General features: G+C 38.5%; 1 protein-coding gene across 2 annotated transcripts in view; it reads left to right on the plus strand.

Moving 5' to 3' along the window:
- The window catches only part of RSPO2 (R-spondin 2), a 98,546-nt gene that overhangs the window by 29,626 nt on the left and 44,968 nt on the right, over window positions 1-23,952 (plus strand). For both annotated transcript variants that reach the window (XM_072328752.1, XM_072328751.1), the window contains exon 2: window positions 19,637-19,825. In XM_072328752.1, coding sequence (XP_072184853.1) covers window positions 19,637-19,825 — 189 coding nt within the window. The remainder of the gene's footprint in view (window positions 1-19,636; window positions 19,826-23,952) is intronic.

A 23,952-nucleotide genomic window follows, 5' to 3' on the forward strand; every position in this document is an offset into this window, starting at 1 on the left:
AGTTCCTTTGCTGATATGTAACTTAGATTTTCTCTGTGGTTGTTAATATGCATCTTGTACAGTAAAGGACTGAGTTAAGGAGCTCACATGTAGTGCTTCCTGACCTGGAGTGAGCTTGTTTGCTTTTTGCTTTTTCATCTGATTAAAATGGTGGAATAACATGAAAATGGTGGAAATATGATGGACTCATTTATCCTCTGTGAACTACTTCTTGTCTATTCATCTGCCTAAATGTGTTTTCTTTTCCTCCATAAAATCTCACTTGCTTATCCCCCACAGACTTACTGGAATTCTTTCTGCATACCCTTTATCATTCTACATGCCCTCAGACCAATGCACTTTGTGGTCCTCTGAGGTAGGAAGTTGATGTGACTTGCTTCGGTGACAACTAAACTGATTTGGTTAGATACTTGGGATGTAGATATTTCAGCATCTCTGCTCCTGACTGAGATAGATGTTCCTCATTCTTCTCTCCTTCTCTAGTAGGAGAATGTAGGCCTGTGCCTGCTAGGTTGTTTGACAGGGGCTGTGGGAGGACTCAGCAAGTTGGTAGTTGGTTGGAACTTTCACTTGCAAGGAAAGGAGAAGGATGGATGAGCTGATGGTTTTTGACCAGGTTTTTTCCGGGTCCAATTTAGGGCCTTAGAGTTCTGTCACTTTTGGCACGTGCACCAGGAACACAGCTGTGAGGATGACAATGTTCATCTTTAAAAAGAAAGGGAAAAGGTTGACCACAGTTATCCGGATGAACCCTGAAATGTACTCATTATCAAGTGAGACACTCCTTGCTGCACAGCCAACTATGTATGGTGAAGAAATCCCTTCTTGAAAAAGAACATTTGAAACTGCCATCCATCTATCAGAGACTCCTTCTGGGCCTCCAAAGGTTTTGCAAACTTTTAAAGAAAAGTAAACAGCATAACTTGGACTGAAAGAGTTACGATAAGCCATTCTTTCTCTCCTAATCACCACATGCTCCAAAATGACATCTCCCTCCATCTGCACCAACCAATAAACAAGTACTGTTCTGTATTCCTTTTCTGTTGTGTTTTTGAACATGATAAACTCTTGTCTGCCTACAAAACAATTTTATTTAGATGTCTGCTTTCCTAAAAATAGCAAATGAACGAAGCGCTCCAAGTAGCTAACCACAGCTTCCTGAGATAGCAATTGCTGTAGCACAGCTTCTAGCTCTAAGATTGTTTTATAAGTGATATAATATTGCAGATCCTACACCCAGTTTTACAGCATTGCTGTGCTGTTTGTTCATATTCATTTAACAGTTACTGGGTGCAAAGCATGTGTTGTTAGTTGACTAACATAACAGAACATCTCTACTTTGTTGTATGTGTGCCCAGTCCACTGCTTGATGAGGTTTTTTATCCTATTTGTTGTTTACTAGACTGCACTGCTCAAAGTACTAGCTGCATATTTGGTCATATATTTTATTGCTCACATATAAGCAGAAAGTGTTCTTCATTTTGCACAATACATTTAAGAATGAAAGAAAATGTGTGTTTCAGACTTAGTAGTTTCAGACTTAGTACTTTGACTCTTTGTACAAGCTGTTGTTCTGGTGTCTGAAACCTGCTTACTCAAACTCTGGTTAAAAAGGGACCTGGCTGGGATTCAGTTGCCAAATGTGTTCTGAAAAGGCATCGTAAATGATAAATAATGGTTTCAAGTCTGGGAGAAATCCAAGCACGACATATATTATGCTCCAAACTTAATTCAGCAAAATGGAGTGGGAGGAGCAGAGAGGAGAGAATGAAGTGATCATTTAGCAGTATCAAAGTACTTAATTTTCCTGACAAAGTTATTAATATTTTAAAACATTTCCATTTTTTGGAAAGAAACCATGCACTCTCTAATTACTGGCAATAAAACGAAGTAAAGGATTTAAGACCTATGAATGTTACAGTTGGAGGAAACTATAATTAAGGCTGGCAAGACTGTTTCCCTAAGGAAACAGGGAGTTCAGGCAGCTTTTAAAAAGAGATGGTAATTATTTTTCCCACTGAACTTCTATGTATTGATAAATGTGTTCTCCAGTCACTAAGCAGTAAAGCATACCCCAAGTAACTTCTTAATTTGCGTTTCCCAATGCATTACTTTAGTTTCAAGATGATTTATCTAGAAATAACTGTAGCTTTTTCTGACCGAATAGGAATCTCCTATTTTTATACCTTACGGTATCTACTGGCAAACAGAAGCGATGTAGAAAAATGTGAGTTTGGATACGTTTAAATAGTAAGCTGGCTGTGAAAGACTGAACTACATATTCCATTTAGGATTAACAGTTACAAGTTTAAGCATGGTGGTAGGGATTTGCATGCTCTCTTTTGCAGACTGTATGAGTCAGGGACTTTTACTACTGAATAAGACAGCAGGGAGAGCTACAAAATAAATGTGGGTCCATATAGGTGCTGCCAGTCAGATGGTTGTTACGTACAACCAAGTCTGGGTTGTATCAGAATCACTGCAGAAATCAGTGTGTTGACAAAGCCACCTTGATCTTGTGAGCTTCCCTGGGGCATCATTTCTTCTCCAGGAAAGATGCCTTGGAGGCTGCATCTCCTGAAGATCTTGCTTGACCTCCGTGCTCTGGGGCTGGCAGGACTTGGGCTGCCACAGCAGCTTCTCAAGTGTCCTGGGCCACATGACTGGTTGGTCATGGCTCTGTATGCTGAGGACTCCTCTTTAGCTCACTGGATGCTATGAAAGGGAGTGAGTACTTGGGAAGGGGATGCCAGGTTTCTGTGTCTGCCATTTTCTCTGGAGGCAAAGACATTATTTTTTCAGGTGGGTAGTGCATGAATTTGACTTTTCTTTGAGATCTTTTTTCTTATGTTATTCTGCACTGGGGTGAAGACTGGTTTCTGAAACTGTAGAACAGGCTTCTGTGAAGCGAAGTTGTATTTTCTGTATGTCCCTGGAAACAAGGTCCATTTTCTACCTGGGAGATTTGGATTAGTAGGGGTACTTGGATAAGAGTTATATAGTTAGGGAGCAGAATAATTAAAAATAAATGAACAAGCCTGTAAAAAAAGAAAAACGTGGAAAGTAATCATATAACTAGTGCTGTTAAAGTAAAAATTCATTCCTAATTCATAGAATTTGTGTAACTCCTTATTATTCACGATGTTATTGGATTGACTGGTTGTGCTTAGAAGAGTCAAGCATTTGTGGTGGATTTCTTTTACTTTTGGTGAGCAGAGTTCTTGGCTCTGCCTCTGACCTGTTCATCATGTGTGTTTGTGTAACCAGATTGTTCTGCATGTGAGTGAGTTCATCATGTCAGCTTCATCAGAAAATGGTTGGTCTCCACAAGAACAGAGTGCAGATAAATCTGTTGCTATAACTGTGGAGAGGAAATGCGGTGTATTCATGTATCCTTCTGTTTGTTTTTCCAGATATGAATGATGTAGTTTTTAAAAGCTAAATTATAAAGAACGTGTTTCACAGTGCTCACACCAAGCAGAGCTGGGAATTGCACAATGTTTTCTTGCAGGTCTATGGTACAGTCATGTTTTTCTTTCCATCTTTGGAGATGGAGGAGACAGCTGTTCAGCAAGGGCCATAGTGGACAGTGTGGCAAATGTGATTTTCACATGTAATCAATCCTATTAAAGCACATAAACTGTTAAAACACAAAGCATCTAGCGGCTTTTAAATTAGTAGAAGGTCAGTAAGGTGGGGAAAGCTACTGCTCTCTCACTGTACTGCACTCCTAGAAGTCAGGAAATGTACAGTGATAGGTGTATGGGGATATCATGGGTTAGTCTGTGCAGAACCTGGTCTGGGTGGATGGCTCTTGTTTGGGTAGGTGTCTCTATTATTAAATTTTGTTGTGCTCTGGATATCATTCCATAAATTATGCTCTCAATGGATATTTTAACACCTTACATCTATTTCCTAAATCTTTTCTGCAATTGGTTCTTTTCCTCTGGTTCACCGCAGCATTAAGTAGCTCCGGCACTCTCTTCCAATTTATGATGTCTCTTTGACTCGCCAGCTGGACTCCACACGTAGCCCTGGTGCTCCAGGAAGGGAGAGTTGGCATCAAATGAGTCTGGGGTAATGAAAGCCTGGAGTGGGATGTTATAAAAATCAAATGGTTATAGTAATTGTACAGAGCTAGATGCTGTGTTTAATAGCTCCACAGGGAATGTTGATACATGAGGTGTCTAGGAGGAGAGAATAGGTATACGAAGGTGCCATTATACATATCCATTATACATATATATCACCTTTCCACTCTGCTCCCATTCCATCTTTGTGGGATGGGTTATATCTTTTTTGCCAAAATCCAGTCTGCCTAGGGTGTGCTGAGTCATCTAAGAGTTCCTATAGAAAGTTTGCAGAAAGGGGAAGCTGTTTCCAGGATCCAGTCTTTTCTCTGGCTGCAATGAAATACATAAGTCAGATAATCCATGTGATTATCTCTCAAATATTTCATGATGATTCTGTCATCTGCTTTGTCTTTTATCTTGGTCAGGCACTAATTTGGATTTATTTATTTATTTCTTTTCAGGCAGATGTAATAAAAATTTCCAAAAGGAAAACAGCCACAAAGTTAATATTTCCTTGTATGCCTGTGTGTCTGGAGTTCAAGGCTGGTGCTTCTGATCAAATGGAAACAGGCAGTAGCTGGAGGTAGGCCTCCTCTATAAGGGGTTGATGCAATCCCAAACTCACTAGCCCAGGTCACACCTTGGGCAATTGTTCTGCCTGCAGTGCTTGGTGCTCCTCTCCCTTCTTGGAGGTGATGCTGTGTCCTTGAGCTTAATCAGCTGGGCCTTGTGCCATGACCTACAGTAAGAAGACTGTGATGTTACTTTATAATGAACATCAAAGCCTTGGCAATAGTGGATGCTAAAGTTAGGAGCTGCTTCATGTTCAGCATCATGCTGCATCTGAATGGTTGTAATATTAGTTGCTGAAAAATAAGTACATAGGCAACAGTTAGTAGTGCTACATTGGGATGTATTATAGTTTAAATAAAGAAAAAGATGAAGCTGTATTAAAAATATTAACATTTTACATAAAACAAAACTTTCACTCTAGGACTACCTGGCAAATATTCCTCATCATCCTTGCTTCAGAGATTCACCAATGTGCTTGCTTGCCTTGTTGGCTTTGTAATGTCAGTGTTTGCATCAAAAAATGCTTCAGATTCCAGCATGTGCACTTAGAGAATAATGAGATAAATTGGCATTGGCAATGTAAGTTCTGCCTTTATTTACATCTTCTTTTAATCATGAAGGCCGTGGTTTTTGACTGATTTAACAGAAAGTGTAGTGACTCCAAGATCCCTGAGGGAGACACAAAACCTTCCATGTTATGATTTAATTAGTTGGTTTTTTTTTTTTTTTTTTGTTTTGTTTTTTTTTTTTAGGACTGGCTTTGGCAGGGAATAAGTTTGCATGTGTATATGTGTGCATGTACACACTGAATACGTGCAGCTTGGAACCTGAGAAAAGCACTTGAGGCATAAGTGTGGAACACCACAATGTTGTTTTTGCAGCCCGTGCTTTGGAGGAGAGCAGCACTTGAAGAATATCCTATTTGCTTCATTTATTCAGTTTTTGTTGAAGCTTTATTACTTAAGGTTAGGATAGCCTGTTCTCTTGTATATTTTACAATGTCAGGAAAAAAGAAACATACAAAAAATCCCACTCTCACACACTGTTTTTTGTTTGTTTGTTTTTCTTAAAAAAGCCAACAATGAAAACAAAACCACCCCACCAAAGAAACAAAAACATCCCCAAACCAAATGATGGGGACTGCTTGAGTAACTCAAGGTTTCAGATGAAGCAGTGAAGTATTTAAATATCAATTTAAATGGTAGTGTGTATAATGGCCTTTCTTGGAGGCAAAACCAAATATCATTGACTTCCAAAAAATTTGTCTCAGTTGGTAAGAGTTCAAAACGTGCCTGTATTTCTCAGCTGCAGCTTTTGTGGTAAGGAATATTTCTTAAACTTCATAGTTTGTCTGAGATGCAAAATGAGATACATTTGAATTTTTTTCATTCTTCCTTTGAAATAGCACTGTAAAGAGAACATATCACAGGTGTATGAAGGGATCTTTTAAGCTTATTTTCACTTCTTGTATTGGAGCTCAGACTTACCCACAGCAACGCTTCTTTTTACAGCCAGTTATTTGTCTATGAGATCCCATTTATTACTGCTAATTTTTAGGATGCTCTTGTTAGGTGGCAGTATGTCTAGATCTCTGGGGGTTTTCCTAGTAGCCGTATTCTGAAAAACCTTCTGCTTGTCTTTGCAGAAACCTCATCTCATCTGTTTCCAGTGGGAAAATGTTCTTTCTTCTGAGTAATTACTTCAAGTCAAAAATGTGATAGTGAGAGTGGTAATCATTGTATGAAATAGGTGGCTGACTTAAAGACAGTAGTTGCACTAAGGCTGTACTATAAAGCCCTCCCTCACTGGAAACCAATGACAAAGCATTTACCACTTAAAAAACGGTACATGGAGGGCAGTCCTGGAGTGGTCCTGGCTCCTCTGGACTTATTTGGAATGTACAGCAATGTTAGACATAGAAACCTGTTTGAATATCAAAGTATCAATTTGGCTGCAAGGTTACAGGCACCTCATTTGAAAATACTAGTCTGATTACTTTAGTATTATTATTCACTATTAAAGCAAAGTTGCTTGCTGTCCTGGTTTTGGCTGGGATAGAGCCAAGCTATGAAAACAACTGTGACTGAATTACAACTTGAACCTAGGTGTCTTATCCTAAGCTCAGGGCTTCCCTGAGTAGTTCATTTCTTTCTCTCAGATATACAGCCTTTAATAATAAAAGTGAATGATAATAAATACCTTTTTAGACTACATAAAGATAACAGTAAGACTGGAACTTGGAAGAAAACATTTCATTTCTCAAGGGACCAAACTGTGCTACAAACCACAGCAATAACCAAGGAGCCACTGAACACTTAAGGCCTGATACCTTAACTGAAGGAGAATTGTCCAGACAGTCCTAGCAAGTAAACCACACCACATGTTGCATGTCTCTTGATTTGATGGAAGAAAATTCCTTTCTGAGTGTAATCTGATAACTAGCTTGATTCTGAGTATGGGGGACATACACAAACCAGACACAAGTGTTGATCTAGCATGCTATTTCCCCTAGTCATAGCCAGTCTGATTACTCAGAGGAAGAGTGATAGTTTTCCCTCGTTCTTGGGAACTGTTTCTGCCTGCATGTGAGTAATCATTACAGATTACACATTGAGCCCTGAAGTATGAGACCATGTAAGATTTATAACTACTGTTCTAACAAGTGTGAATCTATCAAAGGCAGTCCAGGTATTTGTGATCCTTCATGGGATAGAGAAGTTCACTCACTGACAAAAGATAGCAAGAAATGAAGCCCAGTAGGGGTTCTGGGGACATGGTGCCCACACTTCCACAAATTTCAGGGTTTTACATTGGGCTATCTCTGATCTGGTCCTGTGGACTGAGTGATGCTTCTTGTTGAAGTGTGTTAGTTGTACACCTGGAACATGCAATTCAGTTCATGTTAATCTGAAGGAAATACACCTCCAAGTCTGCTCGTTGTGGAACAAGCTCAGTTTATATCAGGGGCTGATTTATAAGCATGCTTCTGACCCAAACTGGCAAACATACAATTCTCATATTCTGAAGTGTTTGCTTGACGTGTATCTTCTGAAGAAAGCCCTATTAAGACAACGTCTCCAAGCCTTTTCACATTCCATTCTCCCCTTGCCTTCATGTAACATGTTCCAGTTTGCAAGGTGGATGCATTCAGTTCTATTTGGAAGTCATCAGCAAGAGTTACTCTTTCCCTTCCCTGAATAGCTCATAATTACCTTTGTTCAACTGCATTTGTTGGATTGTATTTAGTCTTGAGTTGACTCTGTACCAAGGATGGGTCATTCTGGTGATGTGTTAACCCATGAGCTCTTGTCACGGGAAGACAATACTAGCAAAGATTTTTCATATTCATTGAGTCTTTTGTGGGTTAGCATTGATTTGTTTCCAGTGTCAGTATACATCTTGAGATGTGTTTGTGAGCTGGGATCTGAAATCAAAATGCTGTGTCATTCTAAGTCAGATGAAGAAGTGCAGCTATACCTTGCCAACCATTTTCTTTCCTTCCACATTCAAAGGGAGTAACAGTTTATTTTGATCCCAAACCATAGTTATATCTATCTATATATACTGCACATGTATGTGTATATTTTCAGTCTCTTTTTCTGATTTTGCAGCACTTTCTTAAAAACTCAAGTTTTATTTATTTTTTTCCTCCTGAAATTGATGTTGGGTGAATTATTTACTTGCTACATGGTTGCCTTCTAAGCTATTGGGCTTTCCTGTTTTCCAACATTTATTAAAAATAAATAAAAAATAATGATTGAATAGCAGTGATAGTTGATTATTTCTTCTCTTTGGCAAATGGAATTGCATAGCTTTGTTTTGTAGGAATGGTAAACTTTGGATTAGAGCTGTGTTATCACACTGGGTGGTTACATCCTGCTCGACTGCAAACATGAGGTGTAACTGTTAGGGTCTTTTTGTTTTCTCTCTGTCTGTTATTTTAAGTGTTATAAATATGGTTTATTATTCTGGCCTTTATTCACTGTCAAGTTTGGGAATTTTGAGGACTTAAAGGGGTGGTGTTTAGTTTTTCTTATTACTCTTTTTTTAATTTTTATTTTTATTTTTTTTAACCCTTTGAGTTTTTTATCAGTTATCTCATTTTATTTGCTGTTTCTGCCTTATTTTTCTATTCTTCAAGGCTGTGCTTTAATGCTACTTCCACATTATTTGTTTATTTATTGTTAGGAGGAGAAGACTACATGTATAACTATAGCTTGTTATTTATCCAGTAGAATATCCTCATCAATTCCCAATTTTATCTCCTTCCAGTGCCTAATTTTTGTTTTCTGATAATTATGCCATTATGTATTTTAAACTTTATGAATCTGTCTCTGTCAAAGTTCAAAATAGTTATGTTTCTGGCTTATGCTATATATTACTTGAGCAGTGGGAGCATAAACAGACCAAAACTCACAGAAACACGCTAATTTTTCATCAGCAGTTACCTGTTTATTGTCTTAATCTATATATAATATTGCTCCAAAGCAAACCCACTGAAACAGTGCTCTTTAGAAACCAAGCAACTAAAAAAAAAACAACCTCTCCAAACTTTAGTAAAGATGCTCTAAATTGTTATTTTTAATTATTAATCAGGCATATCTCATATCAGTTTTTTCCAATGCCAAAATTTTCTGGGATGCAGCTTTTCTTTTTGATAACTAATGACTAAGGAAAAGTTCATCCTGTTCTCTTCAGGGGGCTGAAGGATCACCAGTCCCAACTCTGCTTTTGTAAGAGCTTTCTAGGCCTTGGAGTTGCTTCTGTGTCTGTGACATTAAAAAGTAATTTTTGGCATTTGAACATACAGCTATTTCTCCTTCGTCTTGGTAATACTAAATTCATTCAAGTTGTTGTGTTTGGTGTGTTGATAATGAAGCTTGTGTTCTGGTGACCAAGCCACCACAGGGCAGGTGGTTCATCATTGCCGGAGGTCCTTTGCAGTAAGCAGTGGGTTGCTACCCATCCTTCTGCAATGTCCTTTCTGCCTTTTTCAAAAGAGAAATATCTGTAAGGGGAAATCTTTGGGTGTTTTGGCCAATGGTAGATGTCTTGTGTTTTTCTGAACTTCATCTGGTTTGAGCTGAATTATGTTGCTACGTGTAGGCCTTTTCCTTCTGTGAACTATTTTTTTTCTCTTAAGATGGTTCAGTTTATATGGAGAAGGTTACTTCTGGCTGTGAAGATAGCTTTTAGGTTCTCTTACTATAGTGCATTTCCAAACTGCTTTGCTTCTGTTTTCTTCCTTGGTACTTGTTGGCTGTCTCTGGAATCTCCGGTAAGACAGAATATATCTGGACATCCAGAAAACTTTCCTTGTCCCCACGTGCTCTGCTGCCCATTCCTCCTCACTCAGAACTATGCATGAATAGCTCAGGTTATCTCCTCTCTCAAGCTAGAAGTCAAATCTGTGGTATCAGGCACAGGTCATAGGACCACAGGGTAAGTCAAGCTTAAGGAGTCTGTGGAAGGTTGCCTCCTTGGCTTAGACAGTTCACAGTTCTGCTTGGATTTTTTCTACAGAAGCTTTGGTAGGTAGCTTTTGCTCTCATAAGGAACTATACAGCATTTCTTCTGTAAAACTTGCAAGATTGTGAATATAACCTTGCATGTATTTTAATGGCTCCTACACAGGTTATGGTTGATGTCATTAAAACTTCCAGACTACTCACAGATATCTAAACCTTAGATTTCTTCATTCTTAGTGGGTATGAGTTTCTCTACTTTTCAGTTTAATAATATTAATAAATAAATAGACAGGCAGAAAGCTACATTTGCACTCTGTCAAACGTTTCAGAAATTCAGTGTTTATAAAACACTCATCATTGTGTTCATTGCTAAATAAACTGGAGAAACAAGACTTGTTCTTCACTATTGCAAATTTACAATCCATGGTCAACATTTATTTGTTTGGCATTCCCTTTATGTGCCAGTTCCTGTTGCACAATAAAAATGTGATAGTAAACAATAGTTGAGCATGTGGTCATTAGTTTAGTATGCCTAATCTAGTAGTGAAAATACCCATGTAATCTTCACATTTTTAAATTTCTACAGGAATTGCTATACACTTTATCCATCTTCAGAGTCCAGATTTGATATATATTTCATGTAAATATTGATTGAATTTGATCTTCTAGGAAAAGAAGTGCTTGAGCTCTCTCTGTTTTTTCTTTCCCCTCTCTGTTCCTCAAACTTTTCTACCTTTTTAGGAACTGGTCAATAAAAATGTGAAATAAGAAAGTGAAATGTCATGCATCTACTATAAGGTTGGCTTATATGTCACTGTACTTTCTGTTTTAAAGCTGAGTGTTCTGGATCTTCACCTCTTTAGCTTTAATGCTTCCAATAATGTTTTGTCTTCAGCGGTTTGGGTGGATCTGGATTTGGAGCTGTGTTTTTGTTGGAATGCCTCTACGTTGGATCCCTGCAGATTTCAGTGCTTAGAAAAGTTATAACTTACAATAGAGGACAAAGTAAACACACCATCAAAGAGGAAAAACTTAAATCTCTGTTTATTCACCTGCATGCTAGAGATGAATCTTATTCACAGCAACTAGTTGAAATATTCTAGATATTAAAAGGCTTGGCCAAAAATGAATTTATTTTAATGCCTGTGACTATGTTCCAGTAGAATTTGTGTACCAGATGTTGGTTTGCAGAAACAGTATGCTAGATGAAGTTTGAATGTAGTGTCAAATAACAGCTCAGAATATATAGATGGGGAAAATGCATTCCTAGACAATTCTGTAATTAAGAAATAGGTCGTGGCAGCCTGTGCATTTCTAGATGGGTATGGCATGGAAATTTTAAATAGAAAGATTGGTGAGCAAGTGGTTTTTCAAGACTTGACAGGTAGAGTTAGGTGTTGTGATATCCCCCTGATGTTACCTCCTCACCAGCATGGCATTGTGAGAAAAGCAAATAAGTGTTTATTGGATAGATCTTTGTGATATCTGCTTTAACAATAAGAAAAAAAATTTGGCCCAAGGTATAGTAAGTCACTGAAAGAAATAAAGCTATTTCTTCTGTTTTAGAAGTAGAACTGCCTTTGTTTGAGAGTATATTCTTGCTTCCAAATGCAGTTTATTTTCAGTGGAAGGCAAGTCAATTTAGCATTCAAAACAAACACTCTCAACTATGTATGAGTCCTTGAAGATGCTCCTGGGCCTCACGCATAGATGAGATAGAATCATCATAGAATAATAGAATGACCTGGGTTGAAAAGGACCTCAAAGATCATTTAGCTTCAACCCCCCTGCTATGTGCAGGGTTGCCAACAACCAGACCAGGCTGCCCAGAGCCACATCCAGCCTGGCCTTGAATGCCTCTAGGGATGGGGCATCCATGATCTTCCTGGGCAACATGTTCCAGTGTGTCACAACCCTCTGTGTGAAGAAATTCCTCCTAATATCCAACCTAAATCTCGCCTGTCTCACTTTAAAACTATTCCCTCTTGTCCTGCCCACTATCAACACACGTAAGCAGTTGTTTCCCCTCCTGTTTATATGCTCCATTCAAGTACTGGAAGATAGAAGAACTACAGGTGAAAAACAGAAAGATGAAAGTGGGCATTTTAGCTTAGAATCATAGAATCATAGAATTACTCAGGTTGGAAAAGATCTTGAAGATCAACAAGTCCAACCGCAGCCTAACCAGTAGCCTATCTCTTAAACAAACAAACAAACAAAAAAACCAAAAAACAAACAAACAAAAAAAACCCCACAAAACAACACCACAACAACAAACCTCTGCTAAATCATATCCCTGAGTACCACATCCAAACGGCTCTTAAACACATCCAGGGATGGCGATTCAACCACCTCCCTGGAGAGCCCATTCCAGTACCTAACCACCCTTTCTGTAAAGAAGTTCTTAGGAATGTGAATTTTTAAATTAAAATACAAATTTTAAAAGCCAGACTAGGAGCATGTATGAATTGATTTAGAGTTCCCTGTTCTCTCTGTAGGAGTTTTAGATAGGCCCTGTGCAGGTGCAGGCTGTGGCTGACCAAAGCTGCCTGGCTGAGACAGAGGAACTGTGGATATCCCATCCTTGGAAGTGTTCAATACCAGATTGGAATGGGCTTTGGATGTAGTGGGAGGTGTCTCTGCCTATAGCAGGAGGGTTGGTCAAGATGATCTTTGAGGTCCATTTCAACTCAAACCATTCTATGGTTTTGTGTGTGCTGATTTAGTAAGATTTACACTGAAGTCATTGAAATGAAGTGTCACTCCACAGTTTGTTTATCTTCAGAGGAAGACTGTCACTCTAGGGAAAATGGGGGTTTTCTGTGTGGTAGATAACTGAGAAGAAAACAATTCCATGTGTATAAGGATCAGATCACTGCGTGATCTCCAGAATAATTGCAGAATGCATTGGGAAACAAAATGGCTGCTTCCTACACAGAGCAGTGAGGTACTTGGGAAGCAGTGTCTTTGTGGCAAACAAACAAACAAAAAAAAAAACAAACAACAAAACAAACAAACAAACAAACCCACCCAAAACAAATCCTTCCATAATACATAAATGTTTCAAGTGAGTAGTATCTAGGAATAGTAGAGAAGTTGTATCACTTCTGTATTTGGCACTGGCGCAATCACTTTTCCATTGCTGTGTTCTTTTTTGGTGTCCCTAAGCCTGTTGATAAAGTGGTAAGGGATTGATCAAAGGATTGGATACTTTGCCTTGCGGTGAGACATTCTGGAATCTTGCTCTGTTTATCTTATCCATGAGAAGGCTAAGAGCTGACCTGATCAGAGTGTCTGCATTTGGGAAAAAAACATTGAAAAACTGTTAACAGTCTGGCAGACAAAGATATAAAAAGGTCCAGTGGTTGCTATTTGAAGTTCAGAATTCCATTGCAGGTTTTCAACAGTGAGAATGATTAGACTCTATGATATCTTAACAAAGGTTGTGGTGGTTTCCTTACCACCAACAATTTTAAAATAAGACTGAATGGTTTCTTAAATGGTACGTTTCAGTAAAGCACAAGTTCTCTGGCTTTCTTGTACAGGGCTTTGGAGTAACTGATCACAAAAATGCCCCTTGACCTTGAATATCTTAATTCTTTTAAATTAAGACAATAGCTAGAGTCAAGCTACTCATTTTTGTTTTGTTTTTTTCATCCAAAATTTGTGTTTACATAACTCAAGTGAAAAATTCACCATTTTCTTGGCCATCTCCTTTTCATAGCCCGTTAGATTATTTTCAACTATATGACTTTGCAGTCTCATAGAATTAGTACATTGGTATGCTATATAGTGTTGATGCATCTGTATGGCTGTATTCATTGTTCAGTTCTTAGGTACCCTGAACTCATATGCCAAGCAGGAATGTAGTTTATTTCCTTGAACTTGAGAGAGAAGTATGGGATAACTTTATAGCATTAATTGAATTTCAGGTTATGAAATCTATTCTTTCTGCAATAAGTGCAGCTTACTGAGATCTTTTAGTTGATTCTCTCCCCCAAGTTCCATCTGTGTACCTCATGTTTTGCTTTCAGTGATAAGTGTTTCAGAGACATTCTTGCTAGATCTGAGCTAAAAATCCAATTACCAGAGCTTTGTTTAGCTGCAATCACAATCATTAAGCTGACCAGTGTACCAATAATCTCAATTTCAGAATTGAGAGAACTCAAGTCCAGTAACAATGAATGGGCAGTGAGCAGTTAGTACTGTAATGAGCATGGTGTCCAATGCTTGAAAGAAATTATTTTAGGGTGATGTTATTTTCTACTGCTTGTTTTTTCTGCCAGGGCTGCTTCTATTTCCAATTGATTTGGGACCCATTTATCCAGCTGTATAAAAATACCATGTTCTTGGGGTGAAGTGAACACAAGATTCTGAAGAGACTTGTAACTATTTGCAAGTGAATATACAAGAAAGAAACAAATTGGTAGCAGTTATTGTGGTATGGGCTGCAAAACATTAAAATCCATAGGAAATAAAATGCTGCTAGCTCTTTTGCTCGCAGAACAACTTGTCTTATTGTGGGGAACAGGCTAGACTCATTTTGCACCATTGGTTCTCTTGTGATTTCAAATAGTCATAACAGTTCACTTTAAGCCATATTGCTGAAGTGGTTTTAATATTTTTGATCCAGACAAGAGTTAAAGTAATTAGCTGACATTTGATTTTACTTGATATGGATCCAAACCATGAAACTTTGAACACCCCTAGAGTTCAGAAGTGTTTCATTCAGTGTTTGGGTATTAGTCTGTGTTCTCAAGTAACCTTTTCTAACTTGGCGTATTTTATCCCAGATTTAAAATAATAAAAAAAAACCAACAACGTAGAGAATCAAGTCTGTAAATGATTTTTATTTAAATACAGAGATGCCCTAGAAATGTAGCTATAGAAGCAGCAAGCCAAAAGAATAGAAGGGACACTGTCTGTGTAAAGGTGTGTGTTTGTGTTTATGTGCAGCTTTCACACCTGGATACATATCTGTGTGGCTGTTCAAAATGTTACTCCTGTTGCAAGGAGCTTACAATGTTAACAGACAGCCAGGGCAATCATGTGCTTTGAGACCCAGAGGATGGTGCTAACTTAGAGCATGTGTGCATTTTTGGTTTTATGATGTGATGACAGCAGCATTCTGACACTGGTTAGCATTTGTGGGCCTTGTGGAAGGAGTGAGTTTTCATGAGGGATCTGGATGGAGAAAACCTGCCTGCTTGGCACACAGAGTCGAGGAGGGTGTTCCAGGCAGAGTTGAAATAGGGATGTGAGAACTGAGAGAGTAGTGTGATGTTTTACATTGTATGTGACGCAACTGGTAACATGGAATGTGTCTGACTGTGTTTTGTAAGCTTGTTATTTTTTTCTTGCCATCTAATACAGAAGGGGAAAAACATGTTGTTATGAAGCAACTCAAAAGGAAGCATATAGATGTTCCTGGTGAATGTGGATGCGTTCACTTCCTCTTCCAGTTATCTGAGAATTGAGAAAGCTATATGCCATAAGATGTATTTGTCGTGTTGAGAGATGAGATGGAAAAAGAAGGCTTCCCAAGGGGGTGGGGGACTTGTAGAACTTGATTATAGCTTGTGTGTAAAGGGGTGAAGAGCTAAAGTTAAGTTGATATCTTCAAGATGGTATGCTTATGTGATTCTGAAAATGGTGCTGGAATACTTGATTTGATGAAGTATGTGTTCAGTATCCAAGAAATTTAGCAGCAGAGCATATCATGATTTTTCCTGCTTTGGGACAATTCTAACTGAAAGAAAAATTGCAGAAGTTGTTTGCCTGCTTCCTCTGAAGTTCTGCTAAGAATACTAGTGATGACAGTGTAGAAGAAAGGCAGTTCTGTAACATATACTTCACAGTAACTTACTGTGTACAAAATACTTGCAAACTGTTCAGTTGCCCGAAGTAGCACAGTCAGAAATTTCAGATTCTTTCATAAAGTTTACTCTGTACTGTAGCATACAAATAATGTCCTGTCCATATATTTATTTCCCTTACCACTGTATAGCCTTTCATTGATTTTATTGCCTACCATGGTGAAAAAAGTGAGAAAAACACTTGGTGCATATTCAGGTTTTTATTGTAACATAGTAAATAGGAGAGTGAGAGGGAAAGTCATCATTGTATTACCACCATGACCTCCATGTTATCTGAAATCAGTGTGTCTAATCATCAGTTGTTTAAGTAGCAATACACGTACTTCGTCTGTAATACCTCTCTTATGAAGATTTCAAAGCAGTTTAAAAGTTCTAATGCTGCACCTTGCAACAGTGTTCTGAGAAGAAAAAACACAGTGGAGAAATTGCAAATTTGTTTAGGTTGTTCATGAGATAAAGAAGGCCAGCTGATATATGATAGTTTGGGGAACTTATATGCAAGATTTTGGGATAAATATACCCTACTTACATATTCACTCTTTCATATATTCCATGTTATGTGGGTCTGTGAAGGATTTACCCATCATATCCTAAGTAAGACTAACATAAAGTAACTGAAGACCATTTTATGCTGTTAGTTTCATGACATGTGAGAGTCTGTTGGGATAGAGCTATGGCTGAAATCCAGGGAGGTCAGCATAATTAAATTTTTCTTGTCAATTGAAGGGTTGAGGGAAAAAAACAACAAACAAAAAATGAAAAACCAACATCTTAACAGAAATGGGGAAAAAGGAGAGTAACGCTTGTACAGTCATAGATAAAGGAAAGTTGGACAGTGGAGTCAGTTGGAGACGTTTTCTGTAGCCATGATGTGAAAATCTGATGAAATTCAATGAGGGTATGACCTACATGGATCCTACAGACTTGTCTGTTCTGATGTTATCTGTGATCCTTGAGCCACGCTACTGAGAATTGCAGCCTTTAGCTTTATCCCTCCTGTTGTGTTTTGTTCCTTCACCTTGTGTGGTTGCACTAAGTCATAATCATACATAAGCTTCTCTCTGTTCAAAGCCTCTGAAATAATGTGAGGATTGTACTGTGTGACTGGATAGTTTTTTTTATGAAAACTGTTAATGTTGTGTGGTGTGAGTGTACAGGGTGCTGCTCATGAAAGTCATACGTCTAGTGTAAAGGGTGGGTCAGAAAAGGGTGTGAGGGCTGTGGGACAGAGCTGGACAGTCTTCCCACTGCTTACCTGGAGGATTCTCAAGTGCAGACTGTCACTGGGGGCATGAGTGGGTTATGTTGTGGAAGGAGCTAGTTCATTCCAGAAGAGAGCATAGCACTGGAGCAACAGTTATGCAGGTAAATGGGCAAAGATGAAGTTGCCTTGTTTGATATCAATATTGTGCAGCTGTTCCAGAGGGACAAAGAGGAAAAAATATCCTTGATTTGAGGTAGAACATCAAACATCATTCTGTATATGAGATCCTGACCCCCACTGTTTCAAACACCAGAAAGATCTCTGAGCGGTGGTGAATAACTGGAAGCATGTTGTAACTTTACTTTTGTTTTGATCCATTTAATTCTTTTTCTTAAAGCACAGGATTCTGTGGGGAACCTTGAATGAGTTTGAGTTACAGATTTGTTAAGGGTGAGATTCAAGGAAACTAAAAGAGGAACTGGAGGTCTCATCATGTGTTAAGCAACAATTGCTCTGGCATACACAGTCCTGTGTTTGATGTGGTTACAGAAAAGCAGTTTCTGTGACAGTGAGAGGAGGGATACACTCAGGCCTAGCTCATCACCTGTTTCCTTCTTGTACATCTTCAAAGAATGACAGTATTTGCAAGACAAACCATAGAAGTTGTGTCAGAGAGAGTGGAGGGTGGGTGCAACAGGATGTGTGCACAGATTCAGGGATTTAAGGCAGTTGGTCTTGTAGGATGTGTCTTTGCCATGGGTGCATGGGTGTGAGAATTTAGTAGTATGTATACCAGAGGGGATAAGGATGCTATTCCCATCAAGAGAACCTCAGTATGCGAGCCTGGTTTCAGAGAACTCCACCCTCAAGTGTTTCACTGGCTGAGCAGCTTCCCACCACTCACTTGGCTACTTGTCCTGTCCGCCACCCACCCGGAGTGTTCTGCACTGGATAGGAGTTGAACACTGAGTTGGGAGAGGCGTGGGGTAGGGGGGGGAGGGAGCAGCCACAGAACGAGAATGTGGCGTGCAGATGTGTGAAGGTGAGAGTAAAGCTTATCAGCTACTGGTTCCAGAGGGTGGTGGGCTTTTTCCTTTCTTCTTTTCCCAGCTCAGCTGGTGAAGTCAGCTTTTATACATCCATGTAAGATAAAATTATTGGAGTACTGTTAGGGCATAGATACTACGAGATACTTTAAAATACAGCAATTAAACATAGTCTTTGCTCTTTGGGCCAGCTGCTGTCAGAGTGACCTCTATTCAAAAGCTCTTGACACCTCAAAGACTTTACGCTTTTCATGTATAATGCTTCTCTTTTGTTTCTAGTAAACTAGATATAAGCAGGCAGACTTCTGTGAAATCCCGTGGCCAATTTAATATCTAAGAAAGACCTATTAAGTTATTCCGGTTTCAGGAACATCTTGAGCCTTCATCCCTCTGCTAACCTGCTGTGCTGACTCAGCACCTGAGAAGGAGCTGGCTGTGTGTAGTGCAGCCTGATGTTGGAGGAAGGCAGAACATTAAAGGCTCATAAGGGCAGAGAAAGATGCAGCCATGGTTTGTTGTACTATCACTCAAGTAAAAAAAAGAGAGTACATTTAGTTGAAAACATAACAGCTAGTGAATCCACAAAGGCATTCAAGGCTAGATGTGACTCTGGGCAGCCTAGTCTGGTGGTTGGTGACCCTGCACATAGCAGGGGGGTTGAAACTAGATGATCATTGTGGTCCTTTTCAACCCAGACCATTCTGTGATTCTATGATTCTATGACCTAAAATGGTGATCAGATGCAAATGCCTTTCTTCTGAGATGCCTGTGCATGTTGTTTTCAATTCATTTTGGGTAGAGTCTCATAGAAAACAAACATACAGATTCTCTATCTTTTTGGAAATAATTGTCTTTATATTTATTACAAAGACCTAGAAGGCACTACAGTAATACCTGAAAGATGTGTACATAGTGGGTGTTGTACCCATTCTGTAGTTTGCTACACTTAATATTGCTGTGTTCACAAATCAGAAGTTGCATCTGTGTTGACTCTGGAAATACTATTCCAGGTGTATAGATTAAGGTGCCAATATCTTATATCTGTTTTGTACTTATATGCTCAGCTTCAAATTAGAATTGAGCATACAAGTTTTGTTTGTTTTGGTTGTGAATTTTATGTAGCTTGGTCTTGGCTTGTAGCTTGGATACTTCTTTGTATCTTTATTTAAAATGCATCAAAGTCATTAAATTGCTGTACATACTAGTTAAAAATAGAGATTACTTTTCTTTTTATCCACTTCCTAGTGCAGATGCTTGACAATGAGTACACTCGCAGAACCTTCTTTTTGAAACTACTTGTAATCATGCGGTAGAGAACACTTTACAGGAAAGAGGACTTACAGCCAAAATAATTTCCAAATGACCCTAAAGTGTAATTTATCTTCTTATTTTGCAGCTAGCTATGGATCAAATCCAATTTGCAAAGGCTGTTTGTCTTGTTCAAAGGATAATGGATGCATCAGATGCCAGCACAAGTTATTCTTCTTCCTACGAAGAGAAGGAATGAGGCAGTATGGTGAATGCCTGCATTCCTGCCCATCAGGGTACTATGGACTCCGAACGCCAGATATGAACAGATGTTCAAGTGAGTTGCGTGGGTTTTTTGTTTGTTTTGTTGATGTTTTTGAAAGCTTACATGCAGTTTTTATTGGGAAACCATAATTCACACTCTGTTTTTTAAGGCAATATGTTGTGGAACATAATATTTTTATAGAAGTCATGGTCTTCATAAAAACTTATTTGCTAATGTCTAAGCTCACGCCAGAATCTGTTGTGTTCAGCTGGCTAAATAGTTGTTGTGTTAACCTAGCTGTTGTTGTTATTGCTTCTTTTGTTTTAATTAAAAGGGAGGTAGGAAAGAGTTATAATTTAAGCAACTATTTTTGGTTAAAAAAAAAAATATAATTCCCATTATAATAAGGAAAGATTAAGCATATATTTAATGATGCTTCACATAGGTACAAGCCCAGTATATGCACTGGGATATGAGTAGGCTTCTCATCATGCTTTTTGTTCCAACATGATTTTCGGGAGACCAGACACCTCACACCATACATGTTTTAATATGTAAGTGTTGCTGTTTTAATAAAACAGATGTACTATTAAGAACAAACAAACAACCTTTCACTGTTAGTGCTGCATTTTATTTGGAAATTTACAACCTGCTAATGTGCAACAAGATTCCTTGTTTGCATGTTTGTGCCTAGCAGTATGGGCTGTTAAGACCTACGAGTGCTCTGGTATATCTGCATGTTATTTTACCGCTATCTGGCAGTTGTGCCTATTTGTATCGATTTTTCCATATGCTCATATGTGGACGATTACCCATATGGACTACTAATCATTGCTACCACCCCTAATTCATATTTTTTTCATGTGTTGTAGTCTGACCAGAATTAGGTCACCAAACTGAAGAACCTGAAGTGAGAAACAGCTTTTCTTTGCTTCCTGAACTAATCAGACGTTTGTTAAATGTAGGGAACTCTCCCGTGGGTCCTGCAGCATGTCACAGGGATGCACTGTGTTGTGAGGAAGTGGGTGCTGTCCTTCAGATCACACATAATCTTGACAGGCCCATGAGGTCATTCTGTGGCACTTTTGGCTGGAATAAGAGTATTAACTGCAGTGCTCTGGCCATGTTCCAGCCAGCGTAATGACATCTCGCCTGTTTCTCCCCATTCCCTGTGTGGGTGCAGTGGATATGGTATTCTTCACTTTGTGATAGGTAATGCTGTTGAGCGCTGCCTAATCTGTACCAGGTGGCTAGGTTTTGATGAAGAAGTCAGTGAGAGCGGAATAGCATTTATACATTCCTTCTGTAAAACAATTTAGGAGCTTGGCCTTAATTTTCATAGCATGGTTGTGAATTCAGCAAATTGTCTGCTTTCAGCCTTTCGAAAGTGGGTTGTAAAAGCTTGGCAACATGAAAATGTTTTTCAATATTGTTACAGTTTTGGGAAATAGATGAATGTATTTATCCCCCCAAACCCCAAAGCTTGCAAGAGGTGCGCTGTGAATTCAATACCACTTATTCTACATTTTTACCACTTACAGAAAGTGGCCTTTTTCCCTGAATTACAGGATTGGTTTTGAAAAGCACAAATGTGAGGCTGTGTCCAATCTATATTGGCATGTGTTGAGTGCTGGATATTTAACTCACCCTCATGCTTTTGACAGTCTCTCCCTCTGAGAATAATAATTACAAGTTGCATTTACAGACCAGTGCTGGTTCCCCTCCAATGATTTTTGAGCTGTGTATTTTTATTTTGGTGTGATCGCCAACTGGTGTATTTATAAATCATATCTGCGTTTTTGCTCTTGGTTTGGTGATCTTGCATGGTACGCACGTTGCATTGTGGACGTGGACATTTTGTGGATTCAAGCTGAGATAAAATAAACATTCCTGAAAAATAGAATAGGTTTCTTCCTACTTGATGTCAGATACTTTTAGTTACAGCTTGTTACAGACTGTTGCTCAGATAGTATTATCTCAGCTAAAAATAATAAAAATTCTGGCTCCATTAAAATCTGTCTGGGAGTTACAGGGCTTGAATTACTTAGGTTGAAATGATTTCTGCCCTATTAATGCCTTTACAGGCACAAAAGCTGTTTAACGTTTTATTACTGGAACAGTTGCCCGTTTCTGTTCAAGAAGCTATAGAACGTATTTTTATGGAAAATGTTGACATGATTTTGAAAGCCAAACATAGTTGGTGCCAAACGTAACACAATAAATACTACAGCCAAGTGCAACAGCTCCAAAATTATGGAAATTTTGAATTTCAAGGCTGATTCTTTTTTCTACATGTAAGCAGTATGTGTCTCTTGAATTTGCTGAATGGTTCTAGACTGTTTTTCTAGTAACAGTGAATCATGTACTTTCTAAACTGCTTTTCCCTAGAAATCAATGTAGTACTTCCTGCTGGAGCTTATTTTCTTCTGGAACACTGAAGTCAAAACACTTGAACATGAAAGTGAAAAGTGTTGAGTCTTTCCTCTAGAAGAGTGCCCAATTGGAGTGCTACAGTTTATTAATAATTAATAAGTTTGAAGCAAACTGTTCCAACATGGGGAAAAAAAAATCTTTTGAGAAAAACAAAGCAATAAATCTGAATAAAATAATCAAATGAACTCTGTCACCCCTGTGGTTGTTTCAACTTTGGCTTAATTAATCTCTCAAGCCTATCTTGAGCCTTTCAACCTGGTCAGTGTCTCTAGTAAGCTTCTAGGGGGAAGACACAGTAACAGTTCCCTTCAGCTTGAGTTGGCTACTCCATTTGTTTATGTTCACCTTCTTTCCTCGTGGGAGGACCAGGCATTTCTAAAACTGTGATTAGCTGTTCCATGTACCTTCAGTGAAAACAAGATAAAGAGAAGCTTTTAATAGCTGGCTTGTCAATCTATTATTTATGAAACATGTACAGTTTCTGTGTAAAGAAAGGTAATGATTTTTTAAAGCTTTCTTACAAAATAGCAAAGCATCAATTATGTGTATTGGCTTAACTATTGCTTAGGTAATACTGCAGAACATACAAAGCTCAGAGGCTATTTATTTATTATTATTATTATGGTATAGGCATCAGGCATCTTTCCATCTTTCTCCTCTCCCTCCCCCTCCCCCTCCCCCTTCTCCTCCCCCCCCCCCCCCCCCCCCTTTATTCCACTACTGTTTCCTCCTTCAACTGCATCTTGGTAAGTATTTGGTCATGTTCCTATTTTGTTCTTATTTATTGATTGATTTTTAATTTTTGACCTTATTTTATATTTTGATGAAAGAGTATCCTTCCACCATTCTGGCAACAAAAAGTCTTAATAGTGCTTTCAATTAAAGATTTCTTAACTGTAGTCAGTTTAGACTTAATATAGCAGTTGTATATTTGTAAAATACTAATTGAAACCACAGTGGTTTTGGCAATTGTTTGAATGATCTCAACTAATAATACATCAAGATAAGAACATAATAGAAATGTATTAAGTGTTTAGTAAGTGAATTTATTAAAATAATAATAATAATAATAATCCCCTTTATAGTATTTTATAAGCAGCATTTCATATTCCAAGCTCTGATCTTTCTGAAATGATAGACCCGGGAAAAACTTTGGTAATGATTACTGTCAAGAGGCTGCATTTGTTGTTCTCCAGAGCTCATGTTCATCCACTGCCAAAGCTGCAGCTCAGAAAGAATTTCTAGTTTTAATCCTAAATCCTTCAGCTACTGAAGCCTCTACTGCTTAGGAGTTTGTTAGCACCCTTGTAGTCTGAAGCATTTTTGCTTGTGATTTTCGTGCTCTGATTGATTCTTTAAAGCCAACTGACACTTTGGTCTCTGTTTCTTCATAGAATCACAGAATTGTTTGAGTTGGAAGGGACCCTTAAAGATAACTAGTCTATCTCCCCCACAATGAACAGAGATTTCTACAGCTGGATGGCTTGCTCAGATCTTGAATGTGTCCAAGGAGAGTCATACACCACATCTCTGGGCAACCTGTTCCAGTACTTCACTACTCTTATAGTAAAAAACATATCCCTATATTCAGCTTAAATCTCCCCTAATCCCTCAGTCACTCCTCTGCAAGAACTGCTCGCATCAGAGCTTACTGTAGCTCTGGCCATATCTCCTGCTCTTAACTGTTCTGTCTGTTCCCCCATGTGCCTTTTAATTCAAGGTGAATTATTAAATCCATGGTGGAGGGTTGGAACTAGATGATCTTT

Source organism: Excalfactoria chinensis, chromosome 2 (assembly GCF_039878825.1).
Source record: "Excalfactoria chinensis isolate bCotChi1 chromosome 2, bCotChi1.hap2, whole genome shotgun sequence".
Lineage (NCBI taxonomy): Eukaryota > Metazoa > Chordata > Aves > Galliformes > Phasianidae > Excalfactoria > Excalfactoria chinensis.